Source organism: Athene cunicularia, assembly GCF_003259725.1.
Source record: "Athene cunicularia isolate RWA chromosome 8 unlocalized genomic scaffold, athCun1 chr8_part1, whole genome shotgun sequence".
NCBI classification, from domain to species: Eukaryota; Metazoa; Chordata; class Aves; order Strigiformes; family Strigidae; genus Athene; species Athene cunicularia.
Window position 1 is genome coordinate 28,155,852 of NW_020799109.1, and position 17,711 is coordinate 28,173,562.

At 35.7% G+C, this 17,711-nt stretch overlaps 1 protein-coding gene across 5 annotated transcripts in view; it reads right to left on the reverse strand.

Annotated features, from left to right (window-relative positions):
* Positions 1-17,711, reverse strand: part of LOC113483084 (dynamin-3-like) — a 196,710-nt gene that overhangs the window by 116,377 nt on the left and 62,622 nt on the right. For 3 of the 5 annotated variants that reach the window (XM_026854335.1, XM_026854333.1, XM_026854332.1), the window contains exons 19-21: positions 16,401-16,449; positions 13,497-13,514; positions 8,103-8,216 (exon numbers count right to left, since the gene is read on the reverse strand). In XM_026854335.1, the coding sequence (XP_026710136.1) occupies positions 8,103-8,216; positions 13,497-13,514; positions 16,401-16,449 (181 nt within the window). Of the gene's footprint in view, positions 1-8,102; positions 8,217-13,496; positions 13,537-16,400; positions 16,450-17,711 lie in introns of those variants that run through there. The other 2 variants (XM_026854334.1, XM_026854336.1) reach the window with 2 other exon arrangements.

A 17,711-nucleotide genomic window follows, 5' to 3' on the forward strand; every position in this document is an offset into this window, starting at 1 on the left:
GGGGGGGGGGGGTAAGGGGGGAATGCAGTGTGGAAAGCAACAGATAGGGAAAGAAAGGCTGTATTGTTAGGAATGAATAAGGAAGTATATCTACTTCAAGTCAGTAATCAAAACATTTTCAAAGTGAGTTAAATGATCCTACGGTTCTGAAAACAGTGCTGTTTTAGTTGAAACAAGTTCTAGTTGATCATATTAGTACAGAAAAGATTTCCATAGTTATAAAACAAGAGGTTTTAAATATGCATGTCAACTAACACAAGATAGCTGTACCCAAATATTTCAAGAGGGAAAAAAAAACAAAAAAGCCAAACATTACTTTTTGCAAAGACTAAAAACATTAGCAGGATCCAATGCATAATAAACCATGGTGAGAGTTCTGTAAAACCAGGACGATCTCAATGCTTAAGCCTGTGTATGAACTAAATGATACAGTTCATATTAACATAGAATGCACAAAACCAGGAAAAGCAAATTGAAGCCATTATGAACATTTAAAATAGTTGAGTGTTTCAATATAAGGGATGTACTTTCATCTTTAACAAGCATAAGTTTTTAGTACATTCAAAAAAAATTAAATAGGGAAGAGGAAGAAAAGTATTTCAAAAACTTTTCTATATATTCCTTTCATGTTTAAAAAAAGAAAAAAGCAAAGGGTGGGGGAAGTCAACTTTACAGAAATAAATATAGATCAAATCTGCATCCAAATGTGAAAAAAGCTAGTTACTTTTAAAAAAACATGTTACTTGACATTTTTCTGCCTTGTCATTAAATTGCATGTTATCTTCTGTATTACCGTTACCAGTGCTATTTAAACACATCTGTACTTTCAGAAGACTAAAAGACACTGCTGTTCTCTCCACGCTCCTTACCCCCTTTTCTGTACTATCACCGTGTATTCACGGACATTTCTGCAGACCACCCAAGTATCATTGGAAAGTTTTATAACCAAAATAGCAAAATACTTGCATAAAAATTCCAAACTTCTAAATAGAATGTTAAATTATTACAATCTTTTAATCCAAATCTGTTAGGGTAATTGGAAAACAAACAAAAAAATAATCTAAATCCTACTGTGGTTCGTTTTTTTTTAAATAATATATTTTAATCAAGAGCATAATTTCACTCTTACTTGCAAAAGGCTTTGCTTCCTGAACTGTACTGCATTTAAAAAAAAAAAAAAAAAGTCTAAATTGAAATAATATTAAGGGTCAGGTTTAAACCTACAAAAAGACAGGAAATGCCACAGTTAAGAATGAAACTTTCCTGAATAATGCTACTGTACTTCAGTACATTTTACGCTGCATTGCAAAACATAATCTAAAAATAACAACCTGCCCTTAAACAAAAAGTCCTGATTACAGCTGAAAAGAATACAATTCTCTACTCGATTTCCAAGCTACCAATATTTAAAGTCAGAAGCTTAATATAAGTCTCTGTATAATATTGACAAACTTGAGATGACATTTTTTTTGGTTATGAGTATTCTAAAGTAATCTCAAGCCCTTTAGTTACTGAATGAATCAAACAGATACAGCACCCAAAAATTTTAAGCCCTTTCAGCTAATCAACTACAATTTCAAGGAATATCAGTTTTTAAATAAGAACCAAGTGGAGATAACTATTCAGTTGTTATTAGTACCCAGTGAATTAAGTGGAAGGCAAAATAAATTTGCCTCAGTTCAAGACGTAAAGCTCTTTGCTGATTGCTTGATTAATTCTCCTTGTATACAGTTATTAGAAAGACTGCACAATCTTTCCACTTATAACTTTTACTTCCAGCATAACTTCCCTGATAGTTGTTAACAGACAACCTATTAAAATGCATACTTTTGTTCTTCCAATCCTTTTCTACTACAGATTGCCAATGGAATTTTACTGTACAATTCTTTGCTATTTCAGGAAGGATCCATAACACAGAAACTGAGACCTAATTTTCTCCCAGACTAAAGATTTTTGATTTAACAACTAAACGCAGATATTAAAGTTTGATGAAATCTATAAAACAAGCAGTGGTTTATATTGTTTTAGAAGTACTTCTAATTTGCCACTTTTGTTTTTCTTCAAAATGGTTAAGTGGGTAGGAAAACATGCCAACTTGAAGCATACACTTAAAATTTTACTTAAAGCTACAAAAATCTGAGTGTATTATAAAGTCAAAGTAAGAATATTTAATGTCTTGGAATTAATTTTTCATGTGTGACATAGTCATGATTAGTGCTTTTTTTTTTTTTAAGACATCTTATTCCATCTTGTTAAGATTGAGAATTTTATTCCTGTAATTGATAAACTTATTTTGTACACTCCAACTTGTATATTAGCTAAAATGCATCTTTTTCTTTATGTCAAAATAGTGATGTAGAGCTAGAACACATGTATAATTATGTACTAATTTATTAATCGGTTTAATTTAAAAATTCAACACTATACATACCTTCAGCCTTTTCGTAAACTCATTGCTTTATAATCAGTTTTCAGGATGGAATTTAAGTGTTTTGCTGCTATTCTGTATGGGATATGTTTGAGAACGGTTTGAAAGCACAAGTTTGTTGCTTACCTATGGAGGCACTAGCGAGCAACAGTGGTTTAAAAGCACCATTAAAAAGCAGAATAATTTATCTGTATAGAAAAGTAATACAATTATTTTTTTCCCCCTTTAAGCTTCCAATGTGTTTTACACTTTTGAAACACCACCTCAATGGTGTTGCAAATGTCACTGTCAAATTGGATTACAGCTACTGTATGTATTCTATATACAGGAATGTCTAGCAAAGCAGCACATCTTGTGGTGTGAAATGATGCTATTTGCATGCTTTTTATCTATAGCATAGTCTATATTTAACTGAAAAAATTTACTGAGGGTCTATAAAGTTTTGTTTTCTTACAAAGTAGAGATTTTGAGAGAAAGCTAAATATTAATAATATGCAAAGCAAAATACTAAAGAAATATCATGTGTGGCGTCAATATACGAGCAAAATAGATATAAAATGCAACCAGTTTCCTTTCCAGCACATTCTCCTTAACTGGGTTAATGTGCAAGTAGTTTCCTCCATTTACACAGAAAGATTTTTATTTTTAACATGCAAGATTATTGTACTTATCTGCTCCTAGAAACTATGTACTGTATAAACATATCCTTTATCTTGAACTGCAGTATTTCTGTGCTTCCAAGAAGAGTAAAAACATCTGGTTAAATTACTATGTGCAAGTACAATATGCAGGCAAAATCCTGTGCGAATTGCATATAAAATAAACTATGACTTCAATCCTTTTTGGTTTTCCAAATGTGCAGTGTGACCAGTCTGTTGAAATCGTATCTCTGATACATGTCAGCACAATGATACTAACTGATGTACCAAAATGCTTCTTTTCTGAATAAAATCAATTTCTGTTCTTGTTCTACAGCTCCCAATGTTTTAAAGTTTAATTCTGTTATGTGTGTTCCCCCCAAAGTCCCCCAAACCGGAATGGTACAAACTGTTGCACACCAGCGGTGATGGCTCCAAGGGACTGGCTGGACGGAGTTGTCATGTGTCTGCCTGTCTACACTTGCTGTGCAGAACATCCTCTCACCTGTACAGCAGGCACAGACAGGCAGTCGCATGACAACCCAGCCTGAGGGACAGTCGCCAGTGGGAAACCGCTCTGACACACCAGAGCATCTTCACCAACAGCTCCAGCCAAGAGTCACTCTGGATCTCAGACGGCCGGTCAGTAACTAAGCCGCGTACTGCAACCCACCTAGAGTCAAACCAACACTGCCTATAAAATACAATAAAACCCACTGCTGAAATTTTTACTGTGCTTCCTATAGTACTCTTTTCCTAGTTGTTCTCATTAACTCACTAACAGTAAATTTTGTTTATACGCAGCTTTGCAGCACCATTGTATGTTTCATCCTCCCATTTACTTCTCAGGCGTAGCTCAAGCAACTCACATTATTATGTTATCGTTGGTATAAAAATCACTAACATTCCTGCCAGCCACAGAAGCCGAGAGCAGCTTGCTTTGTGGCAAGTTAATTCTAGAGACACAATATCAGACCTTAGAGTAACTTCACCCCTTTCCACTCTCTCACCTTCTCACTTACTTTCATATCTCCTTCCCAAATCGCACAGGATTTTACAATTGGGAATGAACTGTGAAATTATAATACAAATTGCATCTATTACTAGATGTTGATAATATAATCTTTTCTTATTGAAACAAAATGGAAATATTTTATCTGGAAATAAGACTAAAGGGAATTTTTCTAACAAATGTAAATTTCACATTTTTAGAAGTTCTTCTAGAGCCCAGCTTGACAGCCTTTGCACACCAATAATGCCAGTGAAATCTCTGGATGCTTTAGAAAGAATGAGATCACATTCTTTGACCATGCCTTGTAAAAATGCTACACCACTTTACAAACAGCATCCCTCCGTTTACAACAAAGACCTTTTTGATTCACAAGCTAGAATAGTGTTCCACATTCCCAAAGTCCATTTTATCCTAACGTAGAAGTGGCTAATTCACAAACTTCAAATTTGCAGGTTGACTCTCAAATGAACCTTAGCACAGAAGCTTACAGCTTTTTTCACCACTTAAAGCAGTAACAACTGAGAACTAAAATGCTTTTAATCTTTTTGTGTGTGTGTAGGTATGCCTTATAATACTTTAGCTAGTATTACAGCGAATACTCTGTGAATGAAAACTCTTTATTTGTGAGGTCGATGAATGTGCTAACCTTGCACTTATTTACGACAGCCTTAAAGTGGCACACAGTATTTTTTTTTTTGCTTGGTTTTAAGCAAATGGAAAAGCACAAAATAATGTTTCTGGTCACTCAACAATATTGTAAACACAAGCAACTGCATGCAGGATCAGAAATAATCCAGATTAGCATTCACATAACTGATACTATAACTGCTTTATCCACACTGTTCAAACATTAGCTTGATATTTCTGTATTTGTAAGCCTAAAAAGCATTCTTGGGCACTGATTCCCATCTCATCAGGAATAAAATCCTGTTGTGATTGAGAAGCAACAGAACCATGTCAAGAAACCAATTGTTTCTTTTGTAATACTGATATAATACAACAAATTCTGCAATCTTTTGCCAAAGTAACTTGCTTCAAAATGCATTCCGCAGTGAATTCTTTATTTATAAAAGCTGCAGCTCACAAATAAAGGAAATAATTTACATCCTTCTAACGGCACTAGCAAGCAACCACTTGCATTCAGAGAGTGATTTTCAACTCAGAGTAAATTGTAGACTACAGAAAAAGGGCTCAGTTTACACTAGAGAGGGGTATGTAGCCCTAGAGTTCCTAGCAAGCACTATAGCTTTGTGAAGTACATTGTCAGAGGTCATGGGTACGCAAGCTGCTCTAACATTCCTTACTCAGGGGTAGAGGCGCAGGGGGAACAAGCTCAACACTGGCAGAATGAAGGTGAGACCTGACTTTCTGCATCTTCTGCTGCAGCTGTGATGAAGAGGCTCTTGCTACTGTGCAAGGAATGCAGAAGTGACCGGCCCAGGTGGGAGGCACGGGGGATCTGAACTCCCTATGACCTCAGAGCATGCACAGCCATACTGAGCCAGCCAGGCACAGTCCAGACACATAAACATGGGTATCACTTCACACATCACTGAAGACTACATATCTTACCAGGGTGAAAATACAACAACATGCAGCCATTTCAGTAATCATCTGAGAACAGGATGTGACAACTATCCAACCAAGCTGAAAGTGAGGAGAACATTTTAAGGAGACAAAATGTCATTATAAAAACTGGAATTCAGCCAGGAGATCAAATATCTGCTGTTTTATTTTGAGAAGCCAGTAGTTCTGTTTCTGAAAAAAGTCACTGGTCTTTTGATTAACCTAATGGTCGAGCTGTACCTTTGACCACCTTCCAAAAGTATCTAAAGCAGAGCTTACTAATTTTTTTTGAGTCCTACTGAGAAAGGCCCAGAAATGAAAAAAAAAAAAAAACAAAAAACCAAAACAACATAACCTTGTGAACACTTTCCCAAGACAGAATAATCAAACTATACAGCAAATGTGTACTTAAGAGGGAATTTTTTCCACAAGTAAAGCATAGAATATTGTACTGCTATCTTTTCTTACCACTCTAAAAAATTCCTGAGCGATCTCCCATATTGGCCTGAATGAACTACTGGTATTTTCATGACTCCCAAAACACAACTGCTTGATAATTAAGACACAGTTTAAAAAATGCATATGGAAATCAGACAGCAACCAATTCCCTCCACATACCATTCTGAGATTCCCAGGTGACACTCCCAAGCACACTATCAAACCAATTTATTTTAAAGTTGCATAGCAGAAGACATTCCATAGATATCTTCAGGTTTTTTTACACTGCACACTGAACAAAGATCAGACTCAAAAAAGCAACACTAAAGCTACCTCAAAAATTGCCACAGCACACCTTAGATGCACCTCCAAGTGCTTAAGATAGAACATAGCATGGGGTGCTAATCTCACCGCATCACTTATTTTAGTTACAGGTACCAAATTTAAGACAAGTTCTAGTAGTTTCAAGATAGATCACAAAAACCAACAGCTTCAAATTTTAAAATTCGTAACACCACCTTTGCATTTAATTCATTTTTATGTCATTGCAATAAAATGCTTCAAATAATATGTCAGTAATCTAAAAATAAAACTTCCCCTCTTGACACTTACCACTTTGCTCCTCCCCTCTGTCTGACACACACTCATTTTCCTGTTATAGTAAATTCATGTGAATCCTTTTAAGTCTTAAATAAAGTGGCAAGGGGCAAAATCTTCATGATTAATCTAATTTGTCCCTCAATCTTGAGGTCTATCCCAAAATGGCTACTGAATCAGGAAAAAACCACTACTGACCAGTGCAGTTTTCCACAGCCACTCTATTACTGAAGTAACTACCTATGAGAAGTACCACATTCTGGATTAACAGGACTTGGCAAAACTCTGGCTTATGTACATGCATTGCAGGACCTCTACCCAGTGGTTCTAGAAAATTCACTGCAGCAAAATACTGAGGTTGTTTAAAAAGAATATGAATTGTCTGCACAGACCCCATCAATCAGGTCCCTGTTTTGATTATTACTTAGATGGAAAGATTGAGTGATGTTTTAGAGCTCATTTAAAACTCTCTTTACCTGTGCCTCTTTCATCCAGTGAACTGGTTCACCCTAAAAATTATTGAAGTTTTGCTGAAAACCTTTAACTTAAAAAAAATTCTGAAAACAGGATTTTTTTAAAAAAAAATGTAGCCCAGTTTTTCTAACAAAACCAATATAAACCTTAAAAAAACCCACAAGGGCTTTACTGCAAGCTGATAGTGCACACAGTAATTCCATTTTAACCTTAAAAAATTAACAAAACTGATGGATTTTTGGATAGTACGTGTCATTACCAACATTGTTGGAAAAATAATTAAACAGAACATACAAGCCACCTAACAACATATTAAAGAAAGTAAACAACCTTGATGTCCTGTTCATCACAGAAATGCTTTTTCCATTTCTCATATCACTCACCTCGGATTTACTCAGCAGCAGTGATGTTTCTTACCAAGGTGCATTTTTTCGTCATATTTGAAAATTTGCACCAACCAGTCACAGAACTCTGCAGACAGGCTTTTCATCCTCTCAGAATATGAGGATGGAGAACAATTGTTATCATTAAATCAACTGCTGTAGTTACTTTTAGAAGTAATTTTACCTAGACTTACTGTAGATGTGCAAGAGCAAACCGAACAGGCATAGGACAATAACCAGACCATTCCAAAACAGGCCTTTTTTCTTTTTTTTTTAGACCAATGTGTGGAAACCACAGGAAGAGAGGAAAAAAGTAAACCTAAACCCAAACAAAACCACTCTACACAACACCCTATATTCATGTTATCAACATTTCAACAGAAGTCTTAGAGGGTCAGCATTCCCCATGAATCAAAAGCAGAAAATTTACAAAACACAGTTAAAACCTTAGGAGATTCTTTCAGTTCAAGTCTGTAGAAGCTAATTTAATATTTTAAGCTGCTATCAGAAAACTGAATAAACACTGGGTTTTTCCCCCCAACAGAAAAAAGTTCTTCATTCCTTACCTCATCATCTTTATACCAGGACAAGCTTTCTGCAGTTAAAACGAACCAGTATTCCTTGGATCCTCCTTTCATGATGCCAATATTGTTGATGGTCAGCCAGCCTTTGCGGATTACCTGTGCAGAGGTGCAGTCAGGCACAAGTTTAGTTCATTACACACTTGACATAATCCTGCTGTTGCATTCATTCTTTCAAATAAAGAATTGCTAAATAAAAACAGGCACATTTTTTCAGTCTCTGGCATATTCAAGAGTTTTTGCGGGTTCTTATCATTCAAGGAAAAAAAAAAAATTAACAAAGTGAATACAGTTCATTCAAAAGGCTGTAGAAGGAGAAGCCTAAATATTATTGTATTGTACGGTACTTACAGCAAGTGTAAGTTCATTAAGAATAGTGTAAACTTGAAGATATTTATTTGCTGTATAATAACAAATTGTAAAAGTCCATACAACTTTATATATGACTACTCTGTTCTAGTCTAATTGTCAAGGTCATTTGTAAAGTTGAATACTAGAAAAAGCCCTTTGATTCTAGCAAAGCAAGTGGCTTCTGGCACGCATTTGGAATTTTCAGAAGGGGTTGAATTAAGTAACAAAGTGTGGGCAGATCTTCTACAGTTAATTTGAAATTAAGGTAGGAAGTGGTTAGGAGAGGTATATGAAAGCTATTTTCTTCTCATAAGGTAGAAGAGGAAAAGAGGAAACAAATACCTAAGGCAGCAAAAAAATCAGGAGAAAAATGGGTAAAGCAGAAGTTCATAAAGTACAAGCCAAAGGATGGGAACAGCATACCTATAAATATTAAGGCCAGAAGGCTACATCACACAAAGAGAAAGAGGGACAAAAGAAAACTTAGGAGGAATGAAACAACTCCAGTGGTGAAAAAGAGAAAATCATCATGAGAACTGGTTTATGGAATATAGAAGTGCTCAGAGAAAGCCTTCAGAACTCCCTCAACAAGTCCCACAAGCATGGACTTGTGTGATCAAACACGAGTTTCCTTTTGCTTTGAGAGAAATACACAACTGTAACATTCCTCTCATAGGGCTTTACAAGACTAGTAACTCCAATATCAACAGATAACCAGAGGAAAACATCGATCAATATTTTGTCATCTATTCATTGTCATCTATGAAAGTTTCAGAATGAGAATTCACTCCCATTCAGCATGCACATTCACATAAACTCCCTGAAAAACACCTTTCGTATTGCACAGAGCAAGGAACTAAGTTACATTTGATAACTAAACCAAAGAAAGAGATCAGAAGTTGCACCTGAAAAGCTGCTAAGAGTATTGGTAATGCACATAATCCAAAAGTATCAATTCCATTTCAAGTAAGATCATCATGTTTTCCCATTTACAACCATCCAGGCCAGTGAAGAAAACCACTGAAGAACCAAAACCAGTCTGCAGGTTTTCAGCCTGTAAGAAAATCACTAACAAAGCATCAATTTGGTTCTGAAGACTCAGTAAACTATGAGAGGACTGGCCATGACTACTGTAGAGAGATGGTATAGCACAAGCAGATTAGATGGAATAGCCTGTACAACAAATGTTTCTGCACAAGTTTTGTTTGGTTTTTTTTTTGTTTTTTTTTTTGTTTTTTTTTTTTTTTTTGTTGTTTTTTTAATATATTTATGTTCATTGGGCAGGACAAAACAAGTGGAGGAGGGGCACTACTGAGTACAACTAGACATGGAATGCTCCCCAAATACAAGGGAAACATAATGGTGAACTTGATTACTCAAATCCTCATTTTATTTTATGTTTATTGAAGTAAGTTTTTAACAGGGAACAAGCAACATGCACATATAGCCAGTGTACTTGGCCTCCAGGCAGCTGCCACAGAACAAGTTTTGGAACCAAGCTAATTTAAATTTTTTCTGCAGTGAACTACACAAATGCAAATGAAAGGAATTTTAGGAAAATTCCAGGAAATTAAGGTTTCCCAGCCACTTGAACTTTACTCCACAACAAGGTCAGCTATATTTGTAAAGCAGAGTAAACGCTTCACAGCAAATGTGCAAAGGTAGTTATTCCTATGCTATAAAGAAACTGAAATAAGAGGATGCTGTTGAACCATGCTGTCTGCAATCAAAAATACTGTGATGCTCCCTATAAAGCAGATATCCACATAAGGAAGCACAGGAAGCTGGGCCAGCACGCTACTGAAAACTGGTTTGGACATATCTTAGGGTAAAAGATTTGAAGGCAGATGTCACAGTGGGTATAAAGAGGTGCTTTCTAGAAACAAACCAGTAAGAAACACCCAAGTAGCATGTTCAAGAACCTTACAGGTGATGAACACTTAAAAGGGAAGGTAAGGAGCACTCTCTGCTTATTCCATTCAGTGTTTTCCTTCATTACCACAGATTGTAGCATGTTCTTAGTCAAATTTCTCAATCTGTCAAGAACACATTTGTGGTAGAGGTCTCAGAATAGACCAAGCCAAAATTTTAAGATCTAAACTATACAAGCCATTTAATAAGAAATGAAGCTTTTAATACTCCTAGTGTAGGAACTACATTAATTACATAGCTCCAGAAGACTGTCTTGCTCCAGTCCAACACATCTCCCCATAGATGCATAACCATCACTGGCTGTGGACAGAAACAAGCTGACTTGTTAATACAAACACTTGCCAGTTGTTTCCTCAAAAATCCTGTGTGCTGAGGACTAGATGCAGCTGTTATTTCCACACATGGCATGAAGAGCAGGGCACCACCAGGCTGTAGCAGTAACTTGGGTACGTGTTTTTCACGTACAAACTTCTAGACCTGTTTATCTATACCTCTCTGGGAAAACAGAGTACTGTGTTCCCTAAAATATGCTGGACACTAAACCAGATCATAATTACCCAAAATACTTGGAAGCAGTTCCAGGGGACATCAAGAGAGAGAAGATGAGCTTAGTGTGCTAAGCCTCATGTTCTTTTTTTTTTTTTTCCTCCTTTTTTTCAGGCACATTTGGTAACTACAAAAAGCTACACTTTCAAAATTGTACCAGCATTGGGCTCAGAGGGGAGGGAGATCTCAGATCAACATGTAAGTGCAATACAATGTGAGATTAAGCAACATAGTTTTACTTTCCAAGGAAGCTGAATTACACTTCAGACTCCAGCCAATTTCTCAAAAAATAACTCAAGCTGTACTTTAGAAATAAGCATACTTCGATGGGCAGTAAGTGGCAAAGATTTTCAAAGAGACTTTTGAAGTTGAAGAAACTCTGATGGGGGCGCGTGTTTTTTAAAGTATTGCATTAGCCACGTTTTTTCATACTTCAGCTTGAAAAATTAGTGTGCTTCATTCTTGTTTTCACTAGTACATTTTCTGGTTGGTTAAATAGATCCATTTCAATATTTTCTATCATATTTCTAAATGTCACTCCGTGCGAACCGGATATTAGTGACATGAGTTATGAGCTTCAGGAAGGTGAAAAATATGGGCATTGCCAGAAGCTAGTGAAGACAATATTCTGACCGGTAGTTAGACTCCATGTACAGGATGAACAAGAGATGACACAGTTCCTTCCTTCAGGGTCCTGATACCTAATCTGGGTGTCTGAAAAATGAAACTTAGACGGTTCGAATGCACATGAACAAGCCAGAAGGAAGTAATTTTCTGATAGTTCAGCTGCACAAAACCCAAACCATTTCTGTTGTTCTTACTCTCCATCACTTAATGGATAAACAGGAAAGCAGGATTTGACACAATAGGTACATTTTATGTATTGCTGCATGACTTATTCATTCCATTAAATCAAATAAGGTATTTGTAGAAAAAATACATTTGAAAATCAGAAAGTGTACAATTTCTTTAAAATAAGTATTTGAAAGATGATTTCAAGATAAGTGAACTTGACTTGGCGGACAGAAATATAAGTGTGAAAATCATGAGGCTGGCTACTTCCACAACAATACAAGCAGCAGCATTTGTGGAGTTAACATAACTCTATTAAAGTTGTGTTATGTAACTCAATTGAAATAATTCTGAACATGCAACTCCTAAAACTACTGTATCTTATTATCACTCTCATACTGTGTTACCAAATAGTAAGCACACTGAGAGAATAAAAATGGCAAAAACTACTCTGAGGTATCCTTACAAGCTATTGGTTCTTTGGGTTCAAATATGAAGATCTCGCTCTACAGAGGCTAAAAAGGAGCAACAGGTTAGAGGGGAAACCTAATACACTATTTCACTGTAATTTGCAAAATGTCAGAGCATAAACTGATCGTATCTGTTCTGATACTGAAGATACAACCAAGATCTTGGGACCTTGCTTTCCCAAAAATCACTGCACAATATATTTCATAACTTAAAAATAACAACAGTGGCTTAAGTCCTAAACACATCTACTTTAAAGAAAAAAATTAATCTTTACTGAAGCAAAAGACTTCGTAGTGAAAAAACTGAAACATACTTCCAAATGTAGTTAAACAAAGATTCAAGTGATTAAGTTAATCATAAAGAAATCTTAACCTAGAAAATAAGTATAGTTAAAGGCCATTTAGAACACCAATACATCTCTGGTCTTGATAAGGTAAAAATTCAACAGCAGCATGTCTCATTCAAGGATATTTCAAAATTTAGCATCTTGTGGTTGTCCATGGGCACCACCTCTTTTACAGAAACAGTGGGATTTCTTAACAGAACAGCCTTGCCATGATGTTTCATGACCACCTCACTGACCCTGGCACAAGTTTTCATTTCCATCTACTTCCTTAAAAAAATTCTGTAAACACATTTTTTTTCCTGGGTCATGCAAGGTAACAGGATTTAAGTACATCTGAAGAAAAGCAGCAGAAAAATATGCTACAAAGCAGGATTAAAAAGAAAAAAAGAGGTTACTAGGGAAAAAGTTAATTAGCAACTGATGGGGTCTGAATGCTACTCATGTCCAGAACAAGTGAATCAGGTTGCTGGTGTAAGGTTATAAAAGGGACAGGTCAAACAACACTTTCAAACTCAAACTTCCAAACCACTTGGACAGCGACTTGAAACTCATAATTCAGATTAAGCCCCTTCTCTAATTACAGGGGCTACTTCAAGCACAGCACCAGATTTTGCCACAGAAGTAAAACACAAAAAAGAATTTTGTATAAATTACATATACTTATATAATTAACTTATTATATATACACTCCATAATTTTAGTATCTTGCATTATGACACACAGAGTATCAATTGGGCACATGGAGCAAAGACACCTTCGTCTTCAAAGGTTTATCATGAAGGGAAGCTTTAAACACTAAATTTTAGTCAACATAACAAATCTCAACACACAAAATACAGAGTTAAGAGTGGGTGAGCTTTCAGGAACCAGATCTTGCTAGTGTGCTGTGTAAAACCAAGCATTACACTGATTATTTCAAGCAAATTAGAAGACAGACTAACCTGTGGCTTAAAAAGAAACTTTGTGGAGTCAGGTCAAAACCTCAGGCGGTAGCAAAGAAAAGACAAACAAAAAAGGCCAAAGTTTAAGCGTGAGAGGATAAATTAGTAGTAGAGGGAAAAGCAGCAAAAAACATGTTAAGAGGAATGGGCATTACACTTCTTCCAAAAATGCAATATTGCTGTGCTCATCTTATTTCTGAGATACACAGAAATAGTTATCTGCATCTTTCCAGTTCAAAGCAAGCTACAAAACAGAAAAGCAATGGATTGCAAATAAGCATCCCGCTATTTTGGGAAAATGATCTTGATCTCCCAAGAGATTCAATTCAGCTGCTGTTAGAATCAATGCTGCCTAGTCCTTTTTCCTTTATTGAACATTAGTTTCAGTTTATTTGAAATAATAACTAATGTAATTTGATAATGTGGCAACAAACTGGAAAAACGTCTATGTTTTCATCATAGATATTAGCAAAGAATGCACACAATAGATATTTACTTCTTACACCTAACCATCAGTGAACCAAGAATAACTTGTTATAAAATTAACTACCGTTTAGACAATTAATTCTAATTAGTAATATTAAAAGCATTCACATATTTATTTACTCATGAGGTGGAAGGGTTAGAAAGGAATCTGTCCATGATATATTGATGCTCCTGGTGCTATGAAAAGAATGCTAAAAAGGCTTTAAATATTTTAAAGTTTATTAATAAAATTCACTTTTTCTATCAAAAGTAACTCATGTACTTACATAAACAAAATACCAAGAACAGTACCTGTACCCATAAACAGCATGTTTATTTACGTAAGAGCTAATGTTTCCTTTTGGTTACAAGAAACTTATTTGCTCACCTTTCAAAGGGGTTTACTATGAATAGAGGCACTTACATCAGATAAAAACTGCTTTCCAGTTATATAATAAAATAAACACCAGTTAGTCATTTTAGTTTGAGAAACTCAGTAAATTATAAAAATATTAAATCAAAGTTTTCTACAACATTTTAAGTCACACTAGTTCATACTTGTAACAGCAGGTTAGTGGCAGTTAAGTGATGAACTGCAATTATACTTTGTTGAGGAAGTGTTACAGACAAGACACTTTTAACATTAAATAGTTTAGTAGCAAGTATTTAACAAACCAAGGAGTTAGAGACAAACTTTGCCCTCTGAGAAGCTAAATGAAAAAGCAACAATAAAGCTTACAGAACTTAGCTCGTACAATTTGCCTTGAAGGCGGTAGATTGGTTCCCTGAAATAGCAAATTGCAAAAATGAAGTTTTATTTTGGAAACATTTTCTCATTCTTTTCAACTCCAAACAATTAACTTACAAACATCTGTTTATTATCTTTAAAATAAAAGGTTCAGCAAAGTCCTTTATACCAAAAGTAATCAAGTTTCAACATTTAATTTAAAACACCAAGCTTTTTCTCCACTTCTTTAGAGACAAAACATTCACTTAATTAAAAAATCATTCATTTTATTTGTGTATTTTGAAGAGTGAGATAATTGGTCGATTTTCCTTTTATGGGCCACTCCAAAGTGATGACAGTTGTTGTGCTTGACACATGTTCCAGCATAGCTAGATAAGAAGGATATCTCCCCTCAGAGGGAAGAGAGCAGTCTTTGAAGCCACTTCAGTGTTTAGACCTTTCAACTTTTTTCATTTTAGTCCAAACCATATATTACATCAAATATGCCACTCATGCTGGTCAGGCTATGGGGGACTATCACATCCAAAAAGTTAATGGATTATTTTAATTAACATTTCAAAAATAACTAGCAGTTTCTTGGTGGAAGGAATAGATTGGATTTCTAGCCCCCAAAAGATGACCAAGTTTTCAAAAAATGCTAGAATTCTCATCTACAACAGCAGACTTTCTGAAATGTCAGGTTTATCACCTGGGGGATCTAAACTCAGAGGTCACATTTGAAAGCCTCAACCTTTCACCTCCTAAGCATTGTTTGACCAAATTGCACATGAAAACATGAGGAAGATGTTCAATACTGCTAATTATTTATACAAAATTTCATTGCCTATTTTTACTAGAATTTTTTTTTCTTTAAAAGTACATAGTAACTCCATAACATTTTCTCTCTATTTAAGACTTTGCAAAACCCTCACAGTGAGCAGAAACCCTCAAAGTTGTAGCATTTTCATTATTTTCACCTCATATATAAAAAAAAAAAAAAAAAAGGATTGATCCTGTGAAGTACTGAGTACCCCTGGCCCACACAAAAGCAAAGAAAGCAGCAAAGCTCAGGAGCACTTAGCATTTTGTAGAATCAATCCCATATTCTTATGTGATAAAAAGAAACAAGTAATTTCATTAATGAATCTCAGTGAAAATGCCAATTAATCTGAGACCATCAACCAGTTATTATTTGTTTACTTTGAGAAAGGCCTGTGGTACACAGTTAACATCTTTGTGAAGTCAACTGAAAGTTTTCAGAAGAGGTAAAGGCAAATCTGCTTTTGCTTGCTGAATTGCCCCTTCACTGCTATTAAACTGTGAACATATAAGAACTAGTAAAACAATTACGACAAAGCACATACAAGCAAGTACTCACCAGCATTTTGGATTCTGAAATTCACAAGTTTGCAGTTAATGACAAAATACACTGATGTGTAACATGAAAGATTCAATGCACTAAATGGCATGGGAGGGGAGACACTAACCAGCAGTGCAAGCAGTAGCAGAAATAGTAAACAATAAATGATGATAACAATAAAAGTCAGGTGGCTCTGAAAAATTCAGAAAACAAGGTGATGATAATGCATTTTATATATGTCTGAAGAAGAAAAGGTATATGATACACTTACAGCAAATAAACGCAGCCAAGAAAACCAAACAGCTTGGGTTAACTTGCACATGCCATTATCCATTCTCTGTTAGGTGCCTACCTGATTTCCCACTGTACTTTTGTTAACCTGACTGCTTCTTTGTTGGGCACTAAGGGAAGCAGAGGAAAAGAGTTACACTGAAGAAACTTGAACTAAGCCATTTCCCAAGGAATAGATTTTAGCAGTAGTAGTTACTTCTGATTCCAGCACAGAAAGCCATAAGAACAAAGAAACACAGCAAAACCATTGCATATATATGCATATGTCAACTACTTTTTCTTACAGTATAGGAATGCCTGCTTAGGACAGAAGGGACATGCACAGCAGACAGCTCCTGCTAATCATCTCCTTTGCAACAACATCCTACTTGGATTGGTAAAGGTTACTAAAGCACAGAGAAATTATGGTTCATGTGGGTAACTTGGGAAGCATTAGCCTCTAGAAATAGACAAGAGACAAAAAAGCAAGCTATTTCTGTTATTTAGTGCAGTACAACAAAATCTTCCCCTGCTAGAGGGTCCTTAATAGCTTTGTCTTGTCTGTTTTGGATATTTTTCTAAAACTTCTATGCACTTTGAGGGTATAAATATAACCAATGCATGAAGCAGTCACAAAGCTGGTTTGAAAAGCTGGAATCTTATAAGCATAGTGCATATTTGAAATTAAAACATATTTCAAATATTTTGCTCAATTCTCCAAATCTGGTAATCCCAGTTCCTGAAACAAAACACGTTCCTGTCTCAAAAACATCCAAGTTGTCATTAATTCTAAAATTTGCATTTGCATTATGTGGTGGTTTGAAAGTGTTAGGCCACAAAATTGAAGTATTGCTGGAAACAGGAGAAAAGTGTTCAACCAGCAGGCTTTGGCTGCCTGATCACCTAAGCAGCCACTTGTGACAGGAAGTTCTGTTTGGATTAGGTTATACCATTTCAGCAGGCACTGATTAACTGAAGAAAGAAGCATACATATTAGATCAGCTACAAATGCTGCCCTGAAAGAGTATGAAAGGTGTGCTTGGATCACAGGCTACAGGCCAATCCTGCAACTGTTCTGCACACAACTGTTCTTCCAAAGAATTCCTGGAGTATCACTCAGCCCTGTCCCAATTCTGATCCTGCCCACTGGACCATACTCTATCAAACCAGCAATCCACATGCCGTCTGTGAGAAGATCCACAAGGTTGTTTATTCCATGCGCCTATTCGCTGGGCTTAGCTCTCAATCATCCAGATCCTATTGGCCAAATAACACTGCATGTCCCTGGTGCATTGTCTGAGTTGCATAAGCTTTGATGCATAAATTACAATTAAATAACCCACATACAGAAAACACATCACTAACTCTTCACTAATTCCAATTTGTTGTTTGA